Here is a 23,336-nt window from a genome sequence, read left to right as displayed (position 1 = left end):
ACTCTAAAGTCATCTATCACTAAATGTCAATGGAGACACACAAGAGAGAATAAAAAGAGGGATTTTTTCTTCAGAAACAAAGAGGCAAATGAGTCAGATGAGGAGAAATTCACATAGATTAAAAGAAAGAAAAAACTGAAATGTAACGTTCGCTGAATGGGTCAAAATTGGCTACAGAGAGAGGAAATGCTTATAGGTCATTTTTCACCAAACAGCAAAAATCTGAGATGCATTAAGTTTGCTTAGATGACTAACTGTTGCAAATTACTTCTTGCTTTCTCATTGTGCAAGTTTTGAAATGCTTTGTGTACTTAAATGACAAACTGTTTGTTTTGGTCTTCATACAGTTTCCATTCACTTTTCCCATGTTTGAAAAGCACGGCGTCTACTTAAAGTAACTTTGCATTCTTTCTCAACCTCACAGTTTGTGCAACGTTACTCATTGATGCATGAACAGTCTGCAAAAGCATCCATTGGGCCAACCAACACAAGCCTAACCCTTCCCTTCATGCCTCATTCTTCTTTCCTTTTGCTGAACTTTATCTGCGTATTCAAGTTAAAGTAAGTGTGGGAGGCGATGAAAACGAGATGACTCACATAGTTCCTTGCAGTGCTGTATTAGATTATGAACCACTGCTCCACTTTTACTAAGATTTCAAACTTGTAGACCCAATTGTAGAACTAGTATGTACTAGTAAATTAGTACTAGTATACACTAGTATTAGTGTATTAGTACTAGTAAAAAAGTAGTACTAACATGTTTTTCAAAGCCAATACTATCAAAAACTTTATTTCTTCTAAATAAACATCTCAAAATGGTGTTTTCAACATCAATGAGAATGAGGGTGTAATTTCTTATGACTGCACGAGTCAATAAAAAAGATGATTTATTGGGTCAAACAGGGCTCCAGATGCAACCGAAGACAAAAGGATTTATAAAATTTTGTTAAACTGATTTACTGGTGGGGGAGAAATATCTTGGGAAATCAGATATGTTGAGCTAGAATTTGAAGTATGAAAGTTTTCCACACACGAGCAATGCGTCCAAGATGGATTGTGAGTAGAGTAACAGACCGCACTGCGACCAATTAAATCCAGGCGTCAATTCCCGGCATGTTGTGATGGACGTCCACCAACAAATGGGAGAAACATTTGGCCATTTATCTCCTCCACCCCCCAACCTCAATTGCACCTATCAGGTGATCTACTGTGGTCGTATGTATAGCAATACAGATTGGAGGGCTGGTGGAGAAGAAAAATGTTGAGCTAAAGGAATGAAAATAATTTATAGCAAAGACATATGGGATGAATTTGATCCTACTTTACCTACCCTCACCCCTTACAGAACCATGCCATTGGTCAAAAACAAAGGCAGGAGAAGAAATGTTTGCGTCAAGTGTTATGCAAGTCCTCTCTGGCCGTCTCATAACCTTTTTGTCAGATTTTCCAAAGCCTTATTCACAGCTTGAGAGGTACGGCTGAATTTATTCCTCTTCACAAGCGGCGTCTGGGTTAAATGGCTGCCAGAGATCGTTTTCACATTTTTCCACCCATAGCGTCTCCTACTCTTTTCCACAAACAGACTCCCCAACTTTGAGTTTCTGCTTGCACACATTTGGGTTTTGTTTTGTTTGCAAGATAATTACCAAAACTCTGTAAAGCTGATTAACGTTGGAAAAGGTGGAGGTAATATTAAAAACATCCTACATTTTTTAGCTTTTTTTGAGGTGTATTTGCACCTGCTGTTGGTTAGTTTACCACAGTTTTTGGATGATGCTCCTCTAGACATTCAAACGAATGACACCTTGAATTTATATGACGACCTGACTCCATCCAGTTTGCTAAAGAAGCCTCCCCTCCTCCCTCTTTGTCTCTCCTTCTACCCCCTCTCTCTCTCTCTCTCTCCTCCCCCTCTCTCCTTCTTTCTCCTCTGTGTTTTTCTCCAGAGACCTCCAGTTTTTGAACACCACACTGTTCTTACCTACTGGCCCTCTACCCCACGCACACGAGGAGAGAGAACCACAGGTAAGCCTTGCATGTGGAGGCATGGATTTGTGATTTCCTGTTTGATTATTCCTCTTTAATTTCTGTTTTCCGGATGGGATTATCAGCTGTCACTGCAAGGCTTTTGGGCAGTGGCTAGTGCTGCAGAGAGAAGACAAGAATACCAGGACAAAGAACAAAAAATAGTGATAGAACTTTGATGTTCTAAGGAAATCCTTGTATTAGCCTAAATCTTACATGTTTATGCAGATCTGCAGTGCCTTTTTGAGACTGTTTCGTAGATTTCGGGGATTTAGGACTATGGAAATAATAGTGTTGCATTTGGATCCAGCTTCTGTCTGCATTTTTCATGTGTCTGGAATTAATTATTGTGGTTTTGCATTGTCTGCAGGGTTGATGTTGTACAGTCATGATCCTAAACTGACTGGTTTTAGTTATTTGGTCAATGTGCTTGCTTAATCATTTTAACAAAAGACGAAATAACACTTTTTTAGGGTTTCAAACACATGTTAAAAATTGGTGTAACACTGACGTACCGGTATGTATACATAAACTATTGTGTACTCTTGGAACATCTGTGTTGCATTATGGCTCCCATTGCTGGTTTATGTAGGAATGAAGCTGATAGATTAAGTGGGAGTTTGTTTGAAGCAACAGCTGTATTGATGTGGCTTGACACAGATTTAGAATCAAGAGTTGAATCAAGGAATCTAGGACTCATGGGTCTCCATTCGGTTGACGTGAACTCTTGACCGATTATATAATACTCTGGGGAGTGGGTGTGGTGATATGGTGCATGTATGAGAGCGGCAATAGTGAGTAAGATTGACATCTTTTGAGCATAATAGCTCAAAAAAGTTGTTTTATAGTTATTTTTCCCTTCAGTTTTCTTTATTTTAGAATTAAATTACATTTTTGTTGCTCTTGACCCCTCTAAACTTATTTTTTGCCTCCTCTCCTTTCTTGTCTGTTGGATCTCCAGAAGTCATGTTCCCTCTTCGTCTACCCTTGCTGGCCGTATTGGTCAGTATGGCCCTGTGCCAATATTATGACTACGACTACCAGCCCGTATCCATGCTAGGACCCTCAGGGCCAAACTGTAATCAAGAGTGCGATTGCCCAGTCCTGTTCCCCACCGCCATGTACTGCGACAACCGCAAGCTCAAGTCTGTTCCCTTTGTCCCAACGGGAATCAAGTACCTGTACCTCCAAAACAACCAGATAGAAGAGATCAAGGCCGGAGTGTTTGATAATGTTACCGATGGACTTCGTTGGCTGGTCCTTGACAACAATCAGATCACCAGTGGTAAGATAGCAAAGGGTACAATCGACAAACTCACAGCTCTTGAGAAGCTATTCTTTAGCAACAACAACCTAACAGAGCCAGTCATCCCTCCCTCAAAGTCTCTCGAAGAGCTGAAGATGATGCACAACCAGTTGTCCAAGTTTCCCTCTGGGCTTTTGAACGACAAGGAGAACTTGACCTCCATCAGCCTTCAGCACAATCAGCTGAGCTCAGACGGTATCAGCGGTGCATTCAAAGGGCTGAAGAAGCTGCTGTCCCTGGATGTCAGCCACAACAAGCTGAAGAAGCTGCCAGCCGGAGTCCCCAGTTCACTGGAGATCCTCTATGCTGACTACAACGACATCGACAGTGTCTCAGCGGGATACCTGAATAAGGTGCCTGCACTGCAGTACCTGAGGATCTCCCACAACAAACTGGTGGACTCTGGACTCCCTGCAGGAGTGTTCAACGTGTCATCGCTGGTGGAGCTGGACCTGTCTTTCAACAAACTGCAGTCCATCCCCGAGATCAACCAGCAGCTGGAGCAACTCTACCTCCAGGCCAACGAGATCAACAGTGAGTGGTCACCAGGACTCTTTATTCTCTTAGAAGCATTTACAAAGCTTACTTTTTAAAATTTTTCAAATCATGCTTTGTTTCCATCCATATTTGCTAGCTTGAAGTCTAGTCTATTGAAGTACTACACTTCTTTGTGCATTATTGCTAGAAAGTTTTGTACATAGAATAACGTGAAACCACAGAAATGTGTATCACATGCATCCTTCTACCAGTGGTCAAACACTTCACTTACTTTGTCTCCATTTTTGATTCTCCGCAGAGTTCAACCTGGAAAGCCTCTGCAAGTACGTTGATGTCCTCCACTTCTCTCACCTGAAGCACCTGCGTCTGGACGCCAACAACGTCACACACACCGACATGCCCCCTGAATACACCAACTGCCTGCGCCAAGCTTCAGATATCATGTTTGAATAAGGACCTCCCTCATTACTTCCATGACACAGCTCAGCCCAAAGCCTTCAGGAATTAAAGGGCAAAATATCCCTCCTGTCATAGCGGTCACATGTCCATGCACATAATCAGTATGCAAATCTGAAGTACTGAGATGGCATCTTCATCAATTAAAGATATATCTTAAATAAATCACGAGCTGTGCAAATTTGAGACAAAAATGGATGGCAAGACAACAATTTCACCAAACATGCAATCAGAAATAACAGATTCTCTAAAGATTCTCATTGCTCAAATATATATGAAGGCAAAAATGGGGGGAAACTCTAAAAAAACATATATAAAAAGGACCAAAAGCAATATGAATAGAAATGAATTCATATGCTTTGATTAACAACACACACTTTAAACATTCCAAACTTGCATTTGATGGCATTGATTATAGACACAATGGAGTAAACAGCGGCTCCAATGTCTCAATTCAGTTGTCTTTTTGTTGTCTGTCTTGTTTGTCCCAATGTTTAGCATGTATAATAATTAATCCATTGCTGTGCAAAGGACCAGCAAATAAGGACTGCGTAGTCCGATGTCAGTGTAAAATGCCTAATGTGAGAAATGTAAAGTAGCAGTTACATAGCAGTCATATTTTTCAACATCTTGGTCAAAGTAGTATCAAAGTGGTTTTATGGTAAATACCAATGCCTACAAAACACCAAATTGTGCCTTGATTGACTTGAAAAATAATAATACTGAGAGAATAACTTCCCAGTACTTTCCAGTACTTATTTTTAGAGAGTAACAGAAACAATACATGATTAAAAGACATTGGTATTCTCCTTTAAACTACTTTCAATTAAGCCTTGAGATGATATGATGTTTTCCAGAAATCACGAGTCAAATTGTTTCTTTTCCTAATTCCTAGCTGTCATGCGCATTGCTGATTTGTATACATTTGCATTACTTGCATGCAACCAATGGTACCATTCTTTGATAATAAACTACAGCTTTTGCAGTTAAGGTGCTCTCATTGTTACGTTGTTGTTCACCATGTTTGATGAATGCTTCTCACCGGTACAAAGTCAGTGTGGCAGCAGTGCCATGTTGACTGAAGTTTTGTTATTAGAATATCACATATTGTTCAGGTAATTTTTTTTTATTATATCGTGATTTCTTTTGTGGCCTTTGACTCGGTAACTGCTCTTGGATTTGCTGTGAGGAAACTAAACACAGTTGAATAAACTAATGTTTCCAACTTATTTGTATGATATCGCTTTTTAAGCCTGCTGCAATTAATTTTGAGCGTAAATGTAATCAAAGGGGACCTATTAAGCTTTTCTATATAATGTTGCAGTATTGGATGTTCGTGTCAATTATGGCCAAAGCTTTAAATAACGAAGGAAACGGATGTAAAAGTAATCCTGATGTGAAAAAAATCTCAGGCTTCAGACCGTTCAATAATCTGTGTGAAAGGTTGGTTTTTTTTCTACTTTTCTGCTTTTTCTACAAGTTGACATATTTCTTTATATGGTCATCTGCTCCAGGCACGCTACCCCAAGTGTTTACATACAGCGCTACATGTAGCTACATGCTAACGTCAGGAATACATTTAAACTTAGTTGCCAATGTTGATCATTTCTCCCCATTTTCAGATCATATTCCTGTTGGAACATGTCTGGTTCTGAAGATTTTGATTAATACACTTTTTTTTAAAAATTTCTTTTAGTGTTTTGGGGTTTGTTTGTTTTTTGGGTTTGTTTGTTGGTTTTTTTTGCAGTAGAAAGTGCAGCTGTAGTCCTTTCCAGTTATTCCCCAGCTACAATGACGGTGCAGATGGAAGACCAGGATACACTGACACAAAGGGGGCTTGAGGAGACAAGCGCTAAAACTGAGTGTTTCAGACAGAGGGTGAATGCAAGTGTTCCAGTACAGACAGTATGAGAAAATAATGTAATTTTTTAACACTAAAGCATGTCAACATGTTTTAGTAAATATAAGTTTGAACCTAGCATAATAGGTCCCCTTGAAGGATGGCCTTGTATACTGAATTTATATGCTGACAGAGACTTTGTGCTATACCACTTGTTGGAGGAGAATCCTATAATAATTCTATATACATTCATAACTAATAAAGACAACTTTGGGGTTGGAAAAATAATACATTTAGCTGATACACTGTATACAGTTTTATAAAGCATGCATTATTGAGACATATCTGTAAAGGTATGCTGTCAAAGAAACAATCAAATTTGGGTGTTATCTTCCAATCTCTGAAGTTAATACTTAAATACAAATACAAATAAGAATCTAATCAATCTCAACCCTCATAGTCTGGTTTTATTAACAAGTTAAAGCCAAGTAAAAGGACCCAAAAAATAAAACAACACAATCTACAGTCAGTCCTGTCCCAAAAGATAATACAGTATAACAAGCCGTTAAGAAGTGCTGTATCAGATTTAAACTGAACATTCAGACAGAGCATGATTAGTTGCAGATTACTTCTTATTCTGTGGAGTTATGCTGTCATTTTTGGCTGTTACCGTCCTCCTTTTTGGCCTAAATCTTCAGAATGAAGTCACCATGATTTACAAAAGGGGGAAAAAGGGTTGTTTTTTTGTTTTAAGATTGCTGTAAGATGCCTGTATTTATTCTCCAAAGGCTTTTTAGTATGTTTCAGATATACTGTTTACATTCATGGCCCAGATGTTTTCAAGGAGCCGTACATTGTGGTCTCCATCTGTATCTTGAATTCCCCAGGTTTCACTTTGTGTCTCTCCAGTCATTAATCTACCGTAGTTACATACAGAACCTATCATCTTTGCTCAATGTTTCAATGTAGCTGTAGAGTCAAACAAAAAACTGCTGGTCCTGGAGGGATGCAGGGGTTGTAGGGTTTTGTTTAACACCACAGCTTTAAGATATTTTCAGTGTAAAAATACTCTTCCAGCTCTCTCAGACAGAAACCACAACTATCCCATGATGATTTCAAAGTGCTTTATTTTTTTTTTTAGGAATGCTTCCCCGTGGAGCTTCAATACAAACAGTTAATGTATTCTTAAAAGAGGACTTTCCTGGTGTATTGTTTCCAGTAGTCTGCATATTCGGCTTTTTAGGCTTGTTGCCACCACTTGTGGTTAAAAGTGATTTAATGTTATCATTTCTCAAAAAGTCTCTGCCTCAAGTTTTCTTGTACAGCCCATACTGAATCATTTTTAGAGGTATACTATGCAGGACGTCCCTAAAGATCAATATATATAGTAGGGCTGTCAAACGATTACTTTTTTTAATTGCTGAATATCAGAAGTTAATTGCAATTAATCACGTTCCATTATTTTGGATTTCAAAACAGTTTTGAAGTTCTTATCACAAGGTGAAGCAGTTCTTGACAGCATTTGCACTTTTCAGGACTTCGAGCTTAGTTGCTTTCTCTGACTCATACAGGTCCTGTATGCATCAAACTATTGTTCCCCATGACGGTAAGACACATGACTGGTTACAACATGCCGACCTACCTGAAGATGTCACTTAGACCTGGAGTCTTCCATGCCAGCATGTGCGTTTGACGACAGTCTAGCATTAGCTGCCACATGCTCCTGTTGTCTAAGCATAACCAAATGCTGCATCATCCCACCATGTGCATTTGTTTTCATCACAGTAGCGGCATCCTAGGGCATAAACAGCAGATGCAAAAGGATACCTTGAGCGTGATAAATAGACACGGAAGTCCACTGACTAAGCAGAAACATATGACGAGTTGGGATGAAAATGTGTTGGTATTTATCTGCAGAGACCCCACCCTCTGCGTGTATTTTCTTAAATTCTCTTCATTTTGCCATGACTTTTATGGGCATGCACCCTCAGCTAATACAAGTGTGCAGGTGAAGTCAGGTAAAACAGATATATGTTCAGTTACATTGTGCAAGTAGACAGAAAAAGACAAGAACAATAACTGTCATCACTGAAGTGACAAAGAAAAATATGCTCTTTTGAAACTATTACAATACGCTTTTAAATGTCCCTTGTGATATATGAATGCACCGACACTGTGGACAATAAATCAGGAGCAAAGATTCATTGTCACTGTCTTTTTTTTTTTACTTGACATTCACTTGTCATTCCTCTTTACAGTATCAATGGCGCCTTTGCAGAGCTCTGCACTAACAGCACCACTAATCCTGGCTGATGTGAACCACATGTGCTGGAACCACTGGTTTCTTCTGAAAGTATTAGTCAAGAGTTCCTTATTAGAGCAGACACCATTAAAAGTTGGTAGGTTAGTTGATTAGAATCGTGGCATTTACAGTTATTATGTAAATAGCTTCCAGATGTCCCATTTGATTCCTGCTAGGTGTTTGTAATTATATCCATCTGCCAAGTCCAGTTAGATTCACAGTTTGACCCACTTATGTAAATGATTGTCAGGAGCCTGTCTCTCACTAGCTGCTGGGACTTTATATACCAAGCAGTCGATTGTAATTAAGTACATTTACTATTACACTACTACAACTACTTACTACTAGATTTAGTACTGTACTTGGGTATGAATTCAAAGTACTTGTGCTTTACTTGTGTATTTTATTTTCATGCTATTTAATACTTTTACTCAATTATATTTCAGAGGGAAATAATATACTTTTTACTCCACTACATTCATCTGACAGCTTTAGTTGCTTTACAATTTGAGATTTTTGCACAAAGAAACAAACTTAACAGTTTATATAAATACAGCTGCAACAGTTAGTTGATAAATCATTTGATTCATGGAATATTAATCGCAAATTATTTTTGATAAACATTTAAGCCTATCTGGGTTTTTTTTTTATTTGATTTGAGGTTTGGGGGATGTTTTTTTCTTCTTCTTTTTATGTTTTTAAATTTTTTGTTTTTTGGTGGATGGATTTTTTCTTTTTTATAACTCTGAGCTTTTTGGTAGGTTTTTTTAAAATGTGTATATATATATAAATGTATATATAATTTGGAGGTTTGGGTTTTGTTTATATATTTTGAGTTGTTTAGATCTGACTTTTTTCTTGAAAAGTTTTATGTATTGGGTACTTTTACCTCTGGACCTTTAAATAGTTTTTCCTGATTTTACTTACTTACTTTTACGTAAGTATTATTTTCATTTCAGGACTGTTACCCAGCACTTCTTTGTGCCATCCAATAAAAGTGAGGAGGTAAAAACATTAGCGGTCTACTCACTACCACTGCCATTACAATGTCTTACATGTTTGTTTTAACAGCTTTTTTCACATTCTGCATGTTTTCATACGATCATTTGTACCAATTCCCAATCTAGGACAATTTCCTCCTCTTCCTCCTGGGTCGCTCTTATTTAAATCCTGAGTGGAGCTCCTGCTGCCCGTGTCTAGACAATAAAGTCCTTTTATAAAGCCTTAAGCTTCACATCCTCCTGCTGGAGACGGTGAGTGAAAGTATAATCAGCTGTTGCAGCCTGGCGGCCCAACTCCAAAGATCACCCCGCTGACCAGACCGTCTCCAGCTGCTCTACCTCCTTATCTCTGTTGTTTTTCCTGTTCTGTGTCTCTGACTTTTCTCTACAGATTGTAGTTCAACTGACACTTTTCAGTTCTCTCCTATTTGCTGCTGAATAGCTCCTGACTTTCTTTTATTTTATTGTCTTTCCTCATTTCTCTTTTTCTCAACCTTGTCTCCCAAAGTGTAGACATGGCCTCCAGATGTCCCATCTGTGGCCTTAACGTAGACATGCACACGGCTGAAATAAGAAAGAGGGCAAGAAGATGGGGAGGGTTGACAGCAGGAAAGACTGCAGCATTAACCCAATCCACCTTCAAAGGTTTGTCTTTGGATGTTGTGAAAGTAAATCTGTGTCGAGGCTCTTTACATCAACTAATATTTTAAGATTTTCCAAACCAGTGGTTCCCAACTGGTGGTTCATGGCTCCGCTCTAAAAAAACGGCCGCAAGTGACTCATGAACAAGATAAGTTTGTAAAAAAAACATGCTCTATTTAGAAGTACAGTGAATCCCAGCACAGAGCTATGATTTTGAAGTGCCATGTGTGTTTATTCATGCAATATGTTTTATTTCTTTGTGTTCTTCGCCAACGTGTTGTTCATATTTTGTGAAATAAAATTGAATATGTGGTAAGTTATATAATGTCTGGACCCTGAACTAATGACCAAGGAGAAATCTGGACCCCGTGACTGGAACCGCTGTTCTAAACAAAACCCCATTCACATATTTTTGGAGCAGTAATGGCTGAGTTAAACCGACTTTAATATTTATAATCATACATCTGCATATGTTAGCACAATCTGTAGGCAATGGGACAAGATTTTGGTATTGGAAGCGTTCTGGTTTCCGTTTGTAGTGGCATTGACCAATCATGTTCGAGCAGACTTTAGTTGCATGCCGTTAAACTGTGGATCCAGAACTTTGAATTTGACCACTCCACTGAGTTTGAGTTTTGATTCAGGTTTAGCATCATGAAATGAAAAAGCAGTTTCTCGGTTAAAATAAAAAACAGCCAATGAGCACCGCAGAGGGATTAACAATAATCCAACCAGCACCATGGGTAGGACTACTGCTTATGTTAAATTGTTGTCAGACAACACATTCTCATCCCAAATCGTCACATGTTGCCGCTTTGTCACTGAACTTCCTCATTACATTTACTTTTGAGGTATCCTTCTACATGTGCTATTCATGGTCTGGGATGCCGTTACCATGACGTCAACAAATGCACATGTTGGGATGACGCTGTACATGCTTATGTTTAGGCAGCAACAGCACATGATGGAATGTCAACAAATGCTGGCACAGATACTTAAGATTGGGCTAAAGAGGCATATGGTAAGGTGCAGAAAATAAACATATTACATTCAGACAGGAAGTGAACACCGGACGCTGCATGAAGGTCCGAGATTTGTTCACTACCATCCCACCTGGACAGCGTCTCTTCACTTTCGGTTTGGATGTATTTGGATAAAAATGAACAAACATCAAACAAGATGCACAAAATTACTTTTTTTAGTTGGATAAAAGGTTATTCACAGAGCAAGATTTACTAGAATTACAATTTTCCATTATTTTTCCATGAGTGAGCCACTTTAATTCCCATAAACTTTAACTTTTACCTCCAAGTCTTTAAAAGTGGTCTGGGGCTCCTGTTCTACCACAACAGACGGTGTTATACAGAAAAGCTGCTTCTAGCAATAACCAGGTGTAAAAATTCTCTACAGTGACGTCAGTGAGTAATATATTACCCCTAATAGCCATGATGGGAAAAACTACAAAAAGAAGACTTGGTTTGTAGTAAAAGTGGGAATTTTCCTGTAAAAGGTTGGGTGTGAACGTCTGGGTGCAAACCCCTCTAAGCTCCCCTCTAACCTCACCTGGCAGGAACACACCCCAGGCCTGTGAGCTGAAATGAGCCATTAAATGGTCGAGCACCCATCCCCCATGAGTAATGGGTGAAGAGCAAATCCTGTATTGCAGACCAAATGGTTAAGTTGGGTGGAGTGACAGCCGTTTCACCCTTAACACCAAGCTGATGACTTAAATTTCAACAAAAAAAAAAAGAGGAGACAAAACGAAAAAGAGGCGGAAAAAAGTGCTGGGCTGGCAAAAAGTAGGCAACACAAACTCTCAAAGGACATCCCAACTCACACACAATCGTCCTCCCACCATCAACACATGCTCCATCCCCTCGGTTCAACCGGTGTCCAAGGTGCAGCCCTTGGGAGACAAACCAACAACAACCGGGTTCAGCCACATCACAGTCTCTGACACTGTTGGACAATCATCAGAGTAATTCATTGGAGAAGAAGAAGAACCACACCACACCTGGCTGCATGCAAACTACTCTCGCCAGTTGGATGAGCAGGTAAACATGATCTTATATTTCTTTAGCAGCCTAATAAATCTACATGAGAGAGGGGGGAGTGAGAGGCTTGGACTGTGCATTTCTCAGGTGTTTTTCATCTGATTGTTTTCATCTTTCCCTTTGATGTTGTGCACCTTGCCAATATCTGTTTCAGATCTTGCAAGCGTGAAGTAACCTTGTAATTAAAAAGAGGCTTTAAAAGTATTGCATGTATTTTTATTTCATGAATTAGGATGCTTAACATCAGGAAGATAAATGGATTTTATGCACTTTTGCAATCAATCAATTTACAATCAAGCCTGGAAGTAAATGAGCAAGAGAGAAACAACTGCAAATGACATCTTGGAAAGTCACTTCTACTGCCAAACCTGTTTTTTCCACGTTATAATTATCCATAAACACGGTTACTTTCTCAGCTCTGGATGCAGTAAGCCATGCAAACTCTTCCAAATGTTTCAAAGTCATGAAGTGGATTTTCGGCAAAGCCATCAACTGGAACTGATCCCGCAAAAACCAATGCAGTGCAAATACAACCCGTTGTATAATTAACATAGCTGGCTCTGACACAAAGCCCCTGGCAGGAAATGAGCATTATCATATTCCTCTGCATGTGTTTCTCCTTAGTCTGTCAGGCAGATTGTAGCCAGCATTTGTTTTCAGTAATATATGTTCCATTTTGCAGAGATCTGTGAAGCCCTGCATCCCCATTTTTAACATTTTGGGGTATTCAATTGTAAATCTTGACACACATTATTACTATTACTATTGTAATTAGTAATGAGACTGGATGGTCAAACAGTTTCTATCAAATCACACCCAGTGTCAGTTACATTTGGAGGGAAAAAAGGCTATTTACACCTCATTAATTGTATTTTAAAACTTTATTGACATTTCTGTTAGCTTGAATAAGTGTTTAATCACTCAGTTTTAAAATGGCTGTAAAAAGACAGATGTGTCCAACTTTGGTCTGTTGAATGAAATACTTATCAAATGGACTGATTATTGATTTAATCCCAAACCATTTTATAAGGCTGCTGGTCGGCCATTGTAGTAGGAAGCCTGAGTGGAAGCACATTTGGGTTGTTACCAGCTGGCTGTCCTGTTGCTGAATAGACTGAGTTGCATGCCAAGTAACTTTAAGGGCTCTTTTATGCTCAGCGTTAGATACAGAGACAGATGAAGCCTTCTGTCTGTATTGACTGCATTTACTTTGTCCATATTTATGCACGATTTCTGAAAACTTACAGATACAGATAAAACAAAGCATACCATGGGGCAATGTAGCGTGAAAAAAGTGAACTTAGGAAACGAAGACATTTCGCAGAACGGAACAAGTCATTAATATGTGAAAAGAATTTTATACCAACATGTCACAATGTATTTAAGGACAGCACAGCCTCCATTAAAAGGTACATTATGACGACCTCCTCCACAGTCGCCTTGTTTGTTATTGTCTGAAACTTCTGACTCCGCCCCTATAGTGCCATCTATTGGCTGTATCTATCTCGTCATATAGGACGCATGGAAGTATGAGGGCCATGGCTACAGATAATTTAGTCAACTGAACAGATACAAATAATAGTTTTCTTGCTCATCCCTACTCATTTTATTTATTTTATATGCTACTGGGTAGCTTAACCTATAATAATACATCATAATTAAAAAGCTGATTCATAATTTTAATTAAATATGTAATTTTGAAAAATAACTAGTAACTAAAATTGTAAATGTAGTGGCGTAAAAAGTATTATATAGTGTAAAGTATAAGTATAAAGAAGCATGAGATGGAAATACTCAACTAAAGTACAAGTACCTCAGTACTTGAGTAAATGAACTTGGTAACATTTCACCACTGGTCAGCCGCCTCTGCAGCCTGACTGCAAACTGCCTCATGCTCAGAGATATGCAAGGACATTTGTCTTCTTTAATCTATAAGCTTAAAAACCCATTATATGCCTTTTACTTTAAGAAGAAGGATTAGGCATATCTGTAAATAGCTACACACGCTTTCATTAAAAGATAAAGCTATAGAGAATGGCGTGCAAATAAGTAAATTCACTTCAGGCTAACCAGCCAAGCTTCTTAAGACCGTACAGTGACTCAGCTAACATGTGTCCATTCATGTAGATTGTAATTTGTCTTTGACGCACTGTACCTATACCTGTCCTGATGTCTGGATGTTATCTGATCAAGATTACAAACATTTGGAGAGGAATAATCACCGTCCCCAAGCACACCTCGGCAAACAGAGGAGGAGCTCTGATGGGATTGCATGGCTGATCATGGATAAGTGTTGCCCCTATCCTCACACAACTCAGCTGGGATTATCCTGCTGCATTCAAGCCTCTGCCGTCATCACTGGAAATTAGCGCAATCTCACGCTGGCATGTTGAAAGGTCACCAAGCCTCACGCTGGCTAGTCTGTACAAAAACAATTTGCCTGACCAGCGTGCTGTAAAATCCCCCCCCAGATTAAGCTTGACCTCCCTCCCATAACAACATCACTTATCATGTCTGCAGCCGATGTTAAAGCACAGTGCGTCATCTGCGTCCTGTAGCAGTATAGCCTGAACACTGCAGCCAGTATATAATCAATGTAAGCTAAGGTATTTGTCAAAAACCTTATGATTTGTCATAAAACAGAAATACATTGAATTTAATAGGCAATTACACTTACTGCACAGCACTTAATTTCCTTTGTCCGGCACAGAATTCCCACGAGGACTACCTTGAAAACTGCATCAATGCTCTATGCCAACTTCACAGCATCTTGCAGTTACTGTAGGTTTTTTGGTCCATGTTAGTGACGCATCTCAAATGTGTTTTGGAGTCAGTTGAAGCTACTGAGTCCATCAAGCTGCCTCCAACCTGCTTCATGACATAGTAAGTATTCAAGTAAGTTTATCCAGGGGCATGATGAGACACACGCCCAGATATAAGACTTAAGGCCAAGACACACCAAACCGACATCAATGAACTAGCTGCGACAAAGGCAGACTGTTGTGCGTCTTCATGTCGCTTGTATCTCGGCCAAAAAGTTGCTCTTAAACACACCGGAAAGACTACATCCAACAGTTAACAAGCATGTACATTCTGTGCCTGCGTGAGAGGACATAACTCTCTATAGCAGCAGGCGGCAGCAGTCTTTGTTCGTCATTCAAAAAAGGGGAAATGGGACGGATTCAAGACGCTATTTAGCCAGTTAGCACAATAATAACATGATCGGATTTTTAAAGAGCAAGCATGAAATTTACCGTTTGCTACTTATATAAATATCACAAAGAATTACGAATCATTTCTTCTAAGGAGCTTAATGGCATACCTTATGGAACTTTTTTTTCCAATCTCATGTCCTCTTGACTTAAGTTGTTAGTTAGCTTTTCTCACTTCCGTCTCTCTTCTCATGCACTGAGCTGAACTGCGGACGCTGATTCAACCTTCTGAACTGGCCGGAAAACAGCTAACAAGGGCTGACTACCTTAGTAGTAGTGGCATCCTTATGGGACACACTGCAAAAACCAGGGTGACAAACACTCCCCAATGGTGTCAGGGCCCTTAAATATACTGTGGCATTCAAATTATGGTCAGTATAATGTTTGTTAAGACAACACAAAGTTTCTCCACCTCCACTAGTCTGTCCATTTGGTGTGAGACAGGATGGTGATTGTATACATTTATAGCAAATCCCAAGATTTATCAGACTAAAGCCACATCCTGCCACATAAAAATAGTCGAATTTAGTGATCATGTGTTTACAGTCTTCGTAGACAGGCTTGATGACCTCCTGCTGGTATTTTGAGATCATCTGTACATTACAATTACAGTGATCTGTTCTTTTGGACATTGTGTTTATCCTATATTCTCTGTTGACTGCAAACACTGTAAGGCTGTATAATTTGAATAAAGAAGATTAATGTATCCCGATCGCACCTTGGACAGCAGCCGCACAAAATCAGCGCAAAAGGTCGGCAAAAGGACTCTTAGGGATTTGTGAGTGGAGTTAAAAAGAGATCAAGCATGTGAACCAAGGGAGGACGGATTGTACATGGGGAAGCCAGCAAACAAAGAACAGGTAGGCTTGTATTAGCCTGTTTGTAAGTGGGCCATGTCTCAAGCGCTGAGAAGGTTTAGCACACTACACCAACATAGGATTATGACCTTTGATCCTGGGAGAATCTCATTGGACAAGAGAGGCTTAGTTGTCATCTTGAGTGACAGATTGGCACGGGTTGAATGAAAAAACTAGTAGTACAAATACAGGGAAGTGAGAGGTACAGCATCACCATTTGGGACTACGCTTGGTAACTTGCTAACGAAGGACATCAGCAAGAAGGAACTCTGAGAGTTTAAGGTAAGATGCATTTCTGAAGGCAAAGACATTGATACGAAGGCAAAGACATTGATACGATGACAGCGTTGGTAGTTCGGTAGATGTTTGTCTTTAGTGAATTGGGTTATATCTTTGTAGAAGCAGGATCATGCTTTTATCATCTGGGCCATGCCTGATATTCCAAAGATGGGTCAAGAAGCTTTGACCCCTGTACAGCGAAAGCAGGAGCACATCTTTTAAAACAGGTGTGCCTGCTTTGCCTTTGAAGTGCATCCATCCGTGGAAAAGCGTGGCCTACCCAAAATGAGTTCCAGACAAATGTGGAGTGCATCAAGAATTTAAACAAGCACCATATGGCAGCTGAGCAGAAGTTATGTTAAGTCAAGTTAAGGCTTAGGAGATGAGCGGATAGAAAGTGGTCCAGCTGTCTTCAGATTTTGGTCACTTCTCTTCTCTTTTTTGTTTCTGTGCTTCTTCGTTACATAGCATTCTTCGTTACATAGCATTTCCCTGATGAGAGAAAATTGTGAATATGTACAGTGCTTGCATATGTGGGTATTGCATGCATCATTCTGTTGCCTTTACAAACCAAAGCAAGGAGATGTAGAGATGTGTGGCGGGCTTTGCCATATGTGTTGCAAACTAAGTCTGCTGAACAGTGCATATCACAGCTGGCATGCAAAGTCTTCAAGTCTAAGCTTCAAGATTGTCCTAATGCAATTTAAGTTGACCTGGCCCGGCATCCTGCCTTGGAGCTTTCCGTGTCATTGGCAGTAAAGAAATGACCCGGAAAGAGCAGGTTACCCTTCTCCGTTGGCAGCTGCCATTGGAATTTAATGATAATGACATTAGTGGTATAGTAGGTGACATACGCTGGTGGTAGCTAATTTGGGCCAGAGTTTAAACGAGCGTACATTTGTGAACACTTAGTTGAGTGGTATGTGATGGTAGCCACATGATTTGCAGTATTTAAAGTGACGGTTTGATGTGGGAAAGACCAAAAATGTTGTTTATCTAGGATCACGAAACAGAAACAGGTTCTCAAATGCAGCCATTTATTAAACTAATAAGTTACATTGTAGTCCTAATTCCTCAAAGTACCAAATAATGTGCAGTTAAAACATCTTTTCAGATCCTCTTTACGTTGGATATATAGTTCATTTAGATGTCTTTTTGCCTTATTCTCTCTTAAAGCCTATATAACACTGTGTAGCACATTATTCTACTCCTTATAATATTGTTTTGTCTTCTTCTCCATCACAGGTTGGGAAGCAAAATGGCACTTCTCCTGAGCTTTCTCTGCACCTTGTGTCTGGTTGGGCAAGTTCTCAGCCAGGACATGCCTTACGAGGATTTTTTGGCCCAGATTCAGGCCTGCCCTAAAGAGTGTCGCTGCCCCTCCAACTTCCCTCGTGCTGTCTACTGCGACAATAAAGGCCTGAAGAGCGTCCCAAACATCCCTCCTCACACATGGTATCTTTACCTGCAGAATAATCTAATCGAAGTCCTGTCAGCAGATGCCCTGCGTAACGCCACTCAGTTGCGCTGGCTGAATCTAAACCACAACAAAATCACCAGTGAGGGACTGGAAGCAGGTGTCCTAAGTGGAATGGCTCACCTGGCGCACCTCTACATGGATGACAACCTCTTGTCCTCTGTGCCATCTTCCTTGCCACCCACCCTGGAGCATCTACGTCTTTCTCGTAATCGCATCTCTAAGATCCCTGCTGGTGTCTTCATTGGTCTAGATAAACTCAACCTCTTGGACCTCCAGGGGAACAAGCTGATGGATGATGCTGTGACTGAAGTGAGCCTGAAGGGACTGAACAATTTGGTGCAGATCAACCTAGCCAAGAACCAGCTGAGTAACATGCCTCTCGGCTTACCACCCACCACTACCCAGCTTTACCTTGATGGCAACAACATTGAGAAGATCCCAGCCGGCTACTTCAAAGGTTTACCAAAAGTGGCATTTCTGAGGCTCAACCACAACAAGCTTGGCAGCAGCGGTGTTCCCAAAAATGTGTTTAATGTCTCCAGCATTTTGGACTTGCAGCTGTCCCACAACCAGCTGACCGAGGTTCCCCTCATCCCTTCAGGCCTTGAACAACTTCACCTCGACCACAACAATATCAAAAGTAAGTCTGGAACATTTTCCCAAAGCAGCTAAAGATAAATCTTTCTGCTATGCATCAATTAAAAAGCATTGTTTATCAGAGATGTATAATAGATAGCTTTTGTAAGTCATGTATGTCCTTTGTGTATTTACAGCTGTAAGTGGCTCCAATGTCTGTCCTGTTGCCGTCGAATCCGTGGACGACTCCGTCAACGACAGCGTTCCTCGACTGCGCTACCTCAGATTGGACGGCAACGATATTAAGCCACCAATTCCCAGGGATGTCATTCTGTGCTTCCGTCTCCTGAGATCCATTGTCATATAAAAAATAGAAACATCATCAGCATGTTGAAGACGAATTTCCCACAACTGAAGATGATCTGTGAATGTATGCAACAAATGGTGACATGAGTACTATTTGCATGTTTCTGAAGCTAAAATATTGACACTAGTTGGCATCGACTTGTTTGATTGCTTTGATTTAAGGATTTAAAGTTCCTTTCTAAAGAAAACTAAATTGACACGGAACTGACAAGTTAGAGGTTGATTTTTTTTAACGCTTTATTGATTGTATTGACCACAAGTTGTGCCTTATGTTTGTGTAAACATTTGCATGTACAATTCAGAGTGAAAACCTGAATATAATTTAGCATAACAGTGATTTAGACAGATAGGTGATCAAAATGTGTTAATGGTATGTTTAGGACTCATTGTCATCATGCTTCTTGGAGCAGGAGGCAAAGCTTATGTATGCGTAGGCAGAAAATCCCTTTTTTCTATTATTTCAGGAAAACCTTTGCTTTACACTTGTAGACTTGAAGCCAAATGAATGGTCTTGTGCTGTAGGTTTGTGGTCTTATTTACTTCTGAAAATTACTCTATTCTACAAATATACATATTTACTGTAGGTAATTTATTTTTATTTAATACTGGAGGGCAAATAAGTAGAATCATGTGAATATTCATGGCCAATATTCCTTAATGTTTTGTATACAAAAGAAATGTGAGAACTGTTTTTAAAGAATGCCAACACACTTTTTAATCCTGGTCATTATTTTTCTGAATAAACTGAGCAAGAGATTTCATTTTAATTGTCTTCAATTTGAATAAAACACCTAAAAAATTAACATGTGCCCCCTTGTGTATTTTTGTCTTTCTTTATTTCTTTTTTTTACAACTCCAGCATTTAGATTGCATTTTAATGCAACCTAAATTTAAACGTACATACACAAATAACAATTATACTACTTGTGGTATATAGCAGATGAAGTGAACATTCAGTAGATCATCATCTGCATAATGTTTGCAATCAATCAACCAAGTAACAATAGCCCTACATTAAGCGAACAGTGTAGCCAGGGCTGCCAACGAGGGGGAACACCGGGTCAGTTGTCCTGAGACTTGAGTCAAGAGAGGGCCCAAAGTGGGTCAGGCAGGCTTTGAAGATCATATTGTCCTGGGCACGTACAAGACACACGGTAATATAACATAAACCTTTTGTGCGTCAGTCTCAAAAGACTCAATGCCCTGAAATTACATTACTGTGAAATAACATTCATGGATCAGTGCTTCCTACTCGCAGTCATTTGTTGCCCTCCCCAAACATTTGAAGGCTCCACATAGAGCTTGGTGATTTGGCAAACATGTACCATCTAATTTTCTGGGCAAAATGAATATTTTCCTGTATATTTTGGCTTTTCATCCACATGCAAACAGAGTTTTAGGTAACTAAAATGGAGATTTTTTAAAATGCCTTCTATGGTGCAAATACAACATTTCAAAACTCTGATGAGACAATAAATTATGCCCCTGTATGCCCCATGTTGCTTTGTCTAATCAGCATGCACTAAAACAATAAAAAAGCACTGCCTGGTCTAATGACAGTTTAAAGTCCGGCAGAAACAGTGGTTTTGGATCAGGCCAGAATATGGTAGGACAGTTTTGAGAGATTGTTATCGATGAGGAATGGTAGTAAAACTTTCATCTGTCAAAAGCTTCTTCTTCCTTAAACTGAAGGGGAAATCAGCGTTGTTGATATTTCCAATTGGTGTTTTGCTATCATGAATAATTTATCTGTGTCAGACCGCTGAAGACTGCTGGTGAGGGTTTTTGTTTTTTGCATTCTAGTTAGGATAGAAATATTTTGCAAAACAAAAGTCACATGGACAGATTTTTTTTTTTAATGTAGGGGGAAAATATCAGTTTTCTGCATACATGTTGACATGCACTGGTCATAGTTTGCAGCTGTTGTAACTTAGACAGCTATCATGTATGTACAATTTTGAAAAAAAAATATTATAAATATTATAAATAAATATTTTCTACACATTTTAATAACTTCATTTTCACAATGTAAACATTTTTCATGACATCGTACAAAATTTTTTAAAAAATCTGATTCAAGTAGTTATTTGATACATGTCTGACTCTGTGGCTCCAGAATTAACGCTCAGCGTAAATAATCCATGTTTTTTTGCATAAAATATTCACCTCACTGTCAATTACTCTAAGAATGATTGAACAGAGTGAACCAGCTCTGCGGGACTTCCCAGACTCTTTACAATGAACTGTGTCATACACTATGGACATCAATCATTGTGTCAGGATATTTTGGGTAATATTTCATTCAGTTTGAGAATACTTGGCAGCACAGAAGCCCTGAATATAAATCCTTGCCTATATGGCAGGTGCGGAAGGATTTCTGGCATTGACGCTACGTCCTTTTCCCCTCACTCATCAAACGGTCTAGAGTTACCATGGGAGTGAGAGAGACAGGGGGGCAGCTTGAGACAAAACTGTGGCCAAATAAAGCTGAAAGAGTAGCCAGAAGCTTCCTGTGTGTGTCTTATTTTGTAAGACAGTCGAAGAGTGTATGTAGCATCAGTACAGAGCAGCAAAGAACCACTTCCCCTTGGTGTCTTCGGCGCTCACCTCAGATCAGCTCACTCTCCGTCATGTCATATCATCCCACGACTGGACTCAAATCTGTAGTTAAAGGCGGGAGGTTTAGCGAGCGACGGTGCAAAGAGAAAGCAACCAAAAAGGGAGGGCAGAGGCCTTCCTCCAAGCAGGGACTTCCTCTCAGCACCATGCTAACAGGGGCTCCTCACAGAGCTCCCATTGTGTACAAGGACCCCGTAGATCCCCCCCATACATGAAAGCAACACATGCCAGAGTTTCACCTCAGGAAAAGGCGGACAAATATTTCAGTCTGATTGAGCCACACTCTTAGAAAAATAAAGGATACTCATGTAGAGGATAAAAAGCTACTTTAGCCATTGGGGGGCCTTTTGCTCTCTCTTTCTGTGTGTGTGTGTGTGTGTGTTTGAGAGGGTCCTGCATGAGGGTGTACGGTGTGGGGTGGGTGCACTACGACTGACCAAAAGCAATCTGCTCTTGTCCAATCAGTCTCAGTGCCTACCTTCACACATAAGCGGCAGGGCACTCAGGTCTGCCAGAGCGCACAGACCTTACACATACACACACACTCTTGTCACATACACACACACACATACCTTTTCACACACTCCACACACCCTCCCCTCTTCAAGGCACCCTGCACGACCTCTCACCATTGGCCAAGTCCCGGAGCCCTCAGCATCTCCATCACGGCTGAAGGGACCATTCGGGAAAGCAGGAGACAGAGGTAAGCGTTCTTGGTGCTATCTTCATGGCTGGCTCAATGGCTCTTTGGTGCGGGGGGGATTAGGCTCAACTTGCACATCCAAAAACACTGCTATTCAGGGTTTGCATAAGAGATGCTTTGGCTAATTGGTTGGTGGTGCAGCTGCTTTATTTCCAATCAGGGATTTGTTTTAGTGAATGATATGTTGAGGTCTTTTGGCAATCTAAGGGGCTGTTGGCTGGTAGTTTTTTAATCTTCAGTAGATGTGATTCAGGTGTCTGACAGGTGTTTTTTGGATTTGTGACAACCTTGATGTAATAATTTATTTTGCAGATTTGACAGCAGTGTTTTCTTTGGATGCAATATTTAATCATGCAAGATGAATTTTGCCACGAAAGATTAAACAAATCTTGAACTTTTTTGTCAATTGTTTTTGCAAAAAAAGCCCCCCAAAACTTTCAAATAATCTTATATGTTGCTGATATCATTTCTACGCATTCTAAACTATGTGCATATATAATTTTTCTTACATTTTGGTCAAATTCCAAAACACAAAGTTGCAAGTTTGTTGTCCAGCCTGCAGCAAAGGGACGTCTGTCGAGTTTGTTTAAACGCAAAGATGCTAGAATCACTGGATATCAGGAATGCCCAACACGGAGCCAAACATAACACGGAGGTAGTCTGGAGGCTACACACATACACAGTTTCCACACACTGTACACTGTGATGGCCTGTATAAGCACACCTCTGTCTCTAGTATAGTCCCTCTTTCAGTGTGACCATGCAGGATTTCTTAGCCTCGTGACACAAAGTCTATTTCTGTGAGGATGCTGACCCTCACCTTTTCTGCACAGGGTGCACTCAGTTCATTTATCCGAGAGATAATGAGGGATTTATTTGCATAATAATCCTTCTGATATCAACAAAGGTTTGATTCATGGCTTAAATAACCCGTGAAGGTGTTTTGTTTTATATCTGTCCTCAAACCAAAAATAGCAGCAGAGGTTTCTCAATTTTCTCTCTCTGAGAAATTAAGACAGAGCGTGCATCTGTGAGAGGATGTGTCTCTCCAAGTGTGTGTGTGCATAAATGTGTGTTGGTGTGTGTGTGTGTTTGTGTGTGCGCGTGTGTGTGTGTGTTT

At 39.9% G+C, this 23,336-nt stretch overlaps 2 protein-coding genes across 2 annotated transcripts; both read left to right on the top strand.

Moving 5' to 3' along the window:
- Window positions 1–1,946: 1,946 nt before the first annotated feature.
- On the top strand, window positions 1,947–5,514 carry lum (lumican). Its single transcript, XM_042511309.1, has 3 exons — window positions 1,947–2,025; window positions 2,987–3,865; window positions 4,128–5,514. The coding sequence occupies exons 2-3, from the start codon at window positions 2,992–2,994 to the stop codon at window positions 4,280–4,282; spliced, it is 1,029 nt and encodes a 342-aa protein (XP_042367243.1). The 5' UTR covers window positions 1,947–2,025; window positions 2,987–2,991; the 3' UTR covers window positions 4,283–5,514.
- A 5,295-nt stretch (window positions 5,515–10,809) lies between these two features.
- kera (keratocan) lies at window positions 10,810–18,930 on the top strand. The gene is made up of 4 exons (XM_042511758.1): window positions 10,810–10,813; window positions 11,893–12,124; window positions 17,718–18,592; window positions 18,726–18,930. Exons 1-4 carry the CDS (start codon window positions 10,810–10,812, stop codon window positions 18,893–18,895), a joined length of 1,281 nt encoding a protein of 426 aa, XP_042367692.1. The 3' UTR covers window positions 18,896–18,930.
- Window positions 18,931–23,336: the final 4,406 nt, after the last annotated feature.

The sequence above is a fragment of the Plectropomus leopardus genome, chromosome 22 (genome assembly GCF_008729295.1).
Source record: "Plectropomus leopardus isolate mb chromosome 22, YSFRI_Pleo_2.0, whole genome shotgun sequence".
NCBI lineage: Eukaryota > Metazoa > Chordata > Actinopteri > Perciformes > Serranidae > Plectropomus > Plectropomus leopardus.
This window is presented reverse-complemented; position numbering and strand designations above follow the sequence as displayed.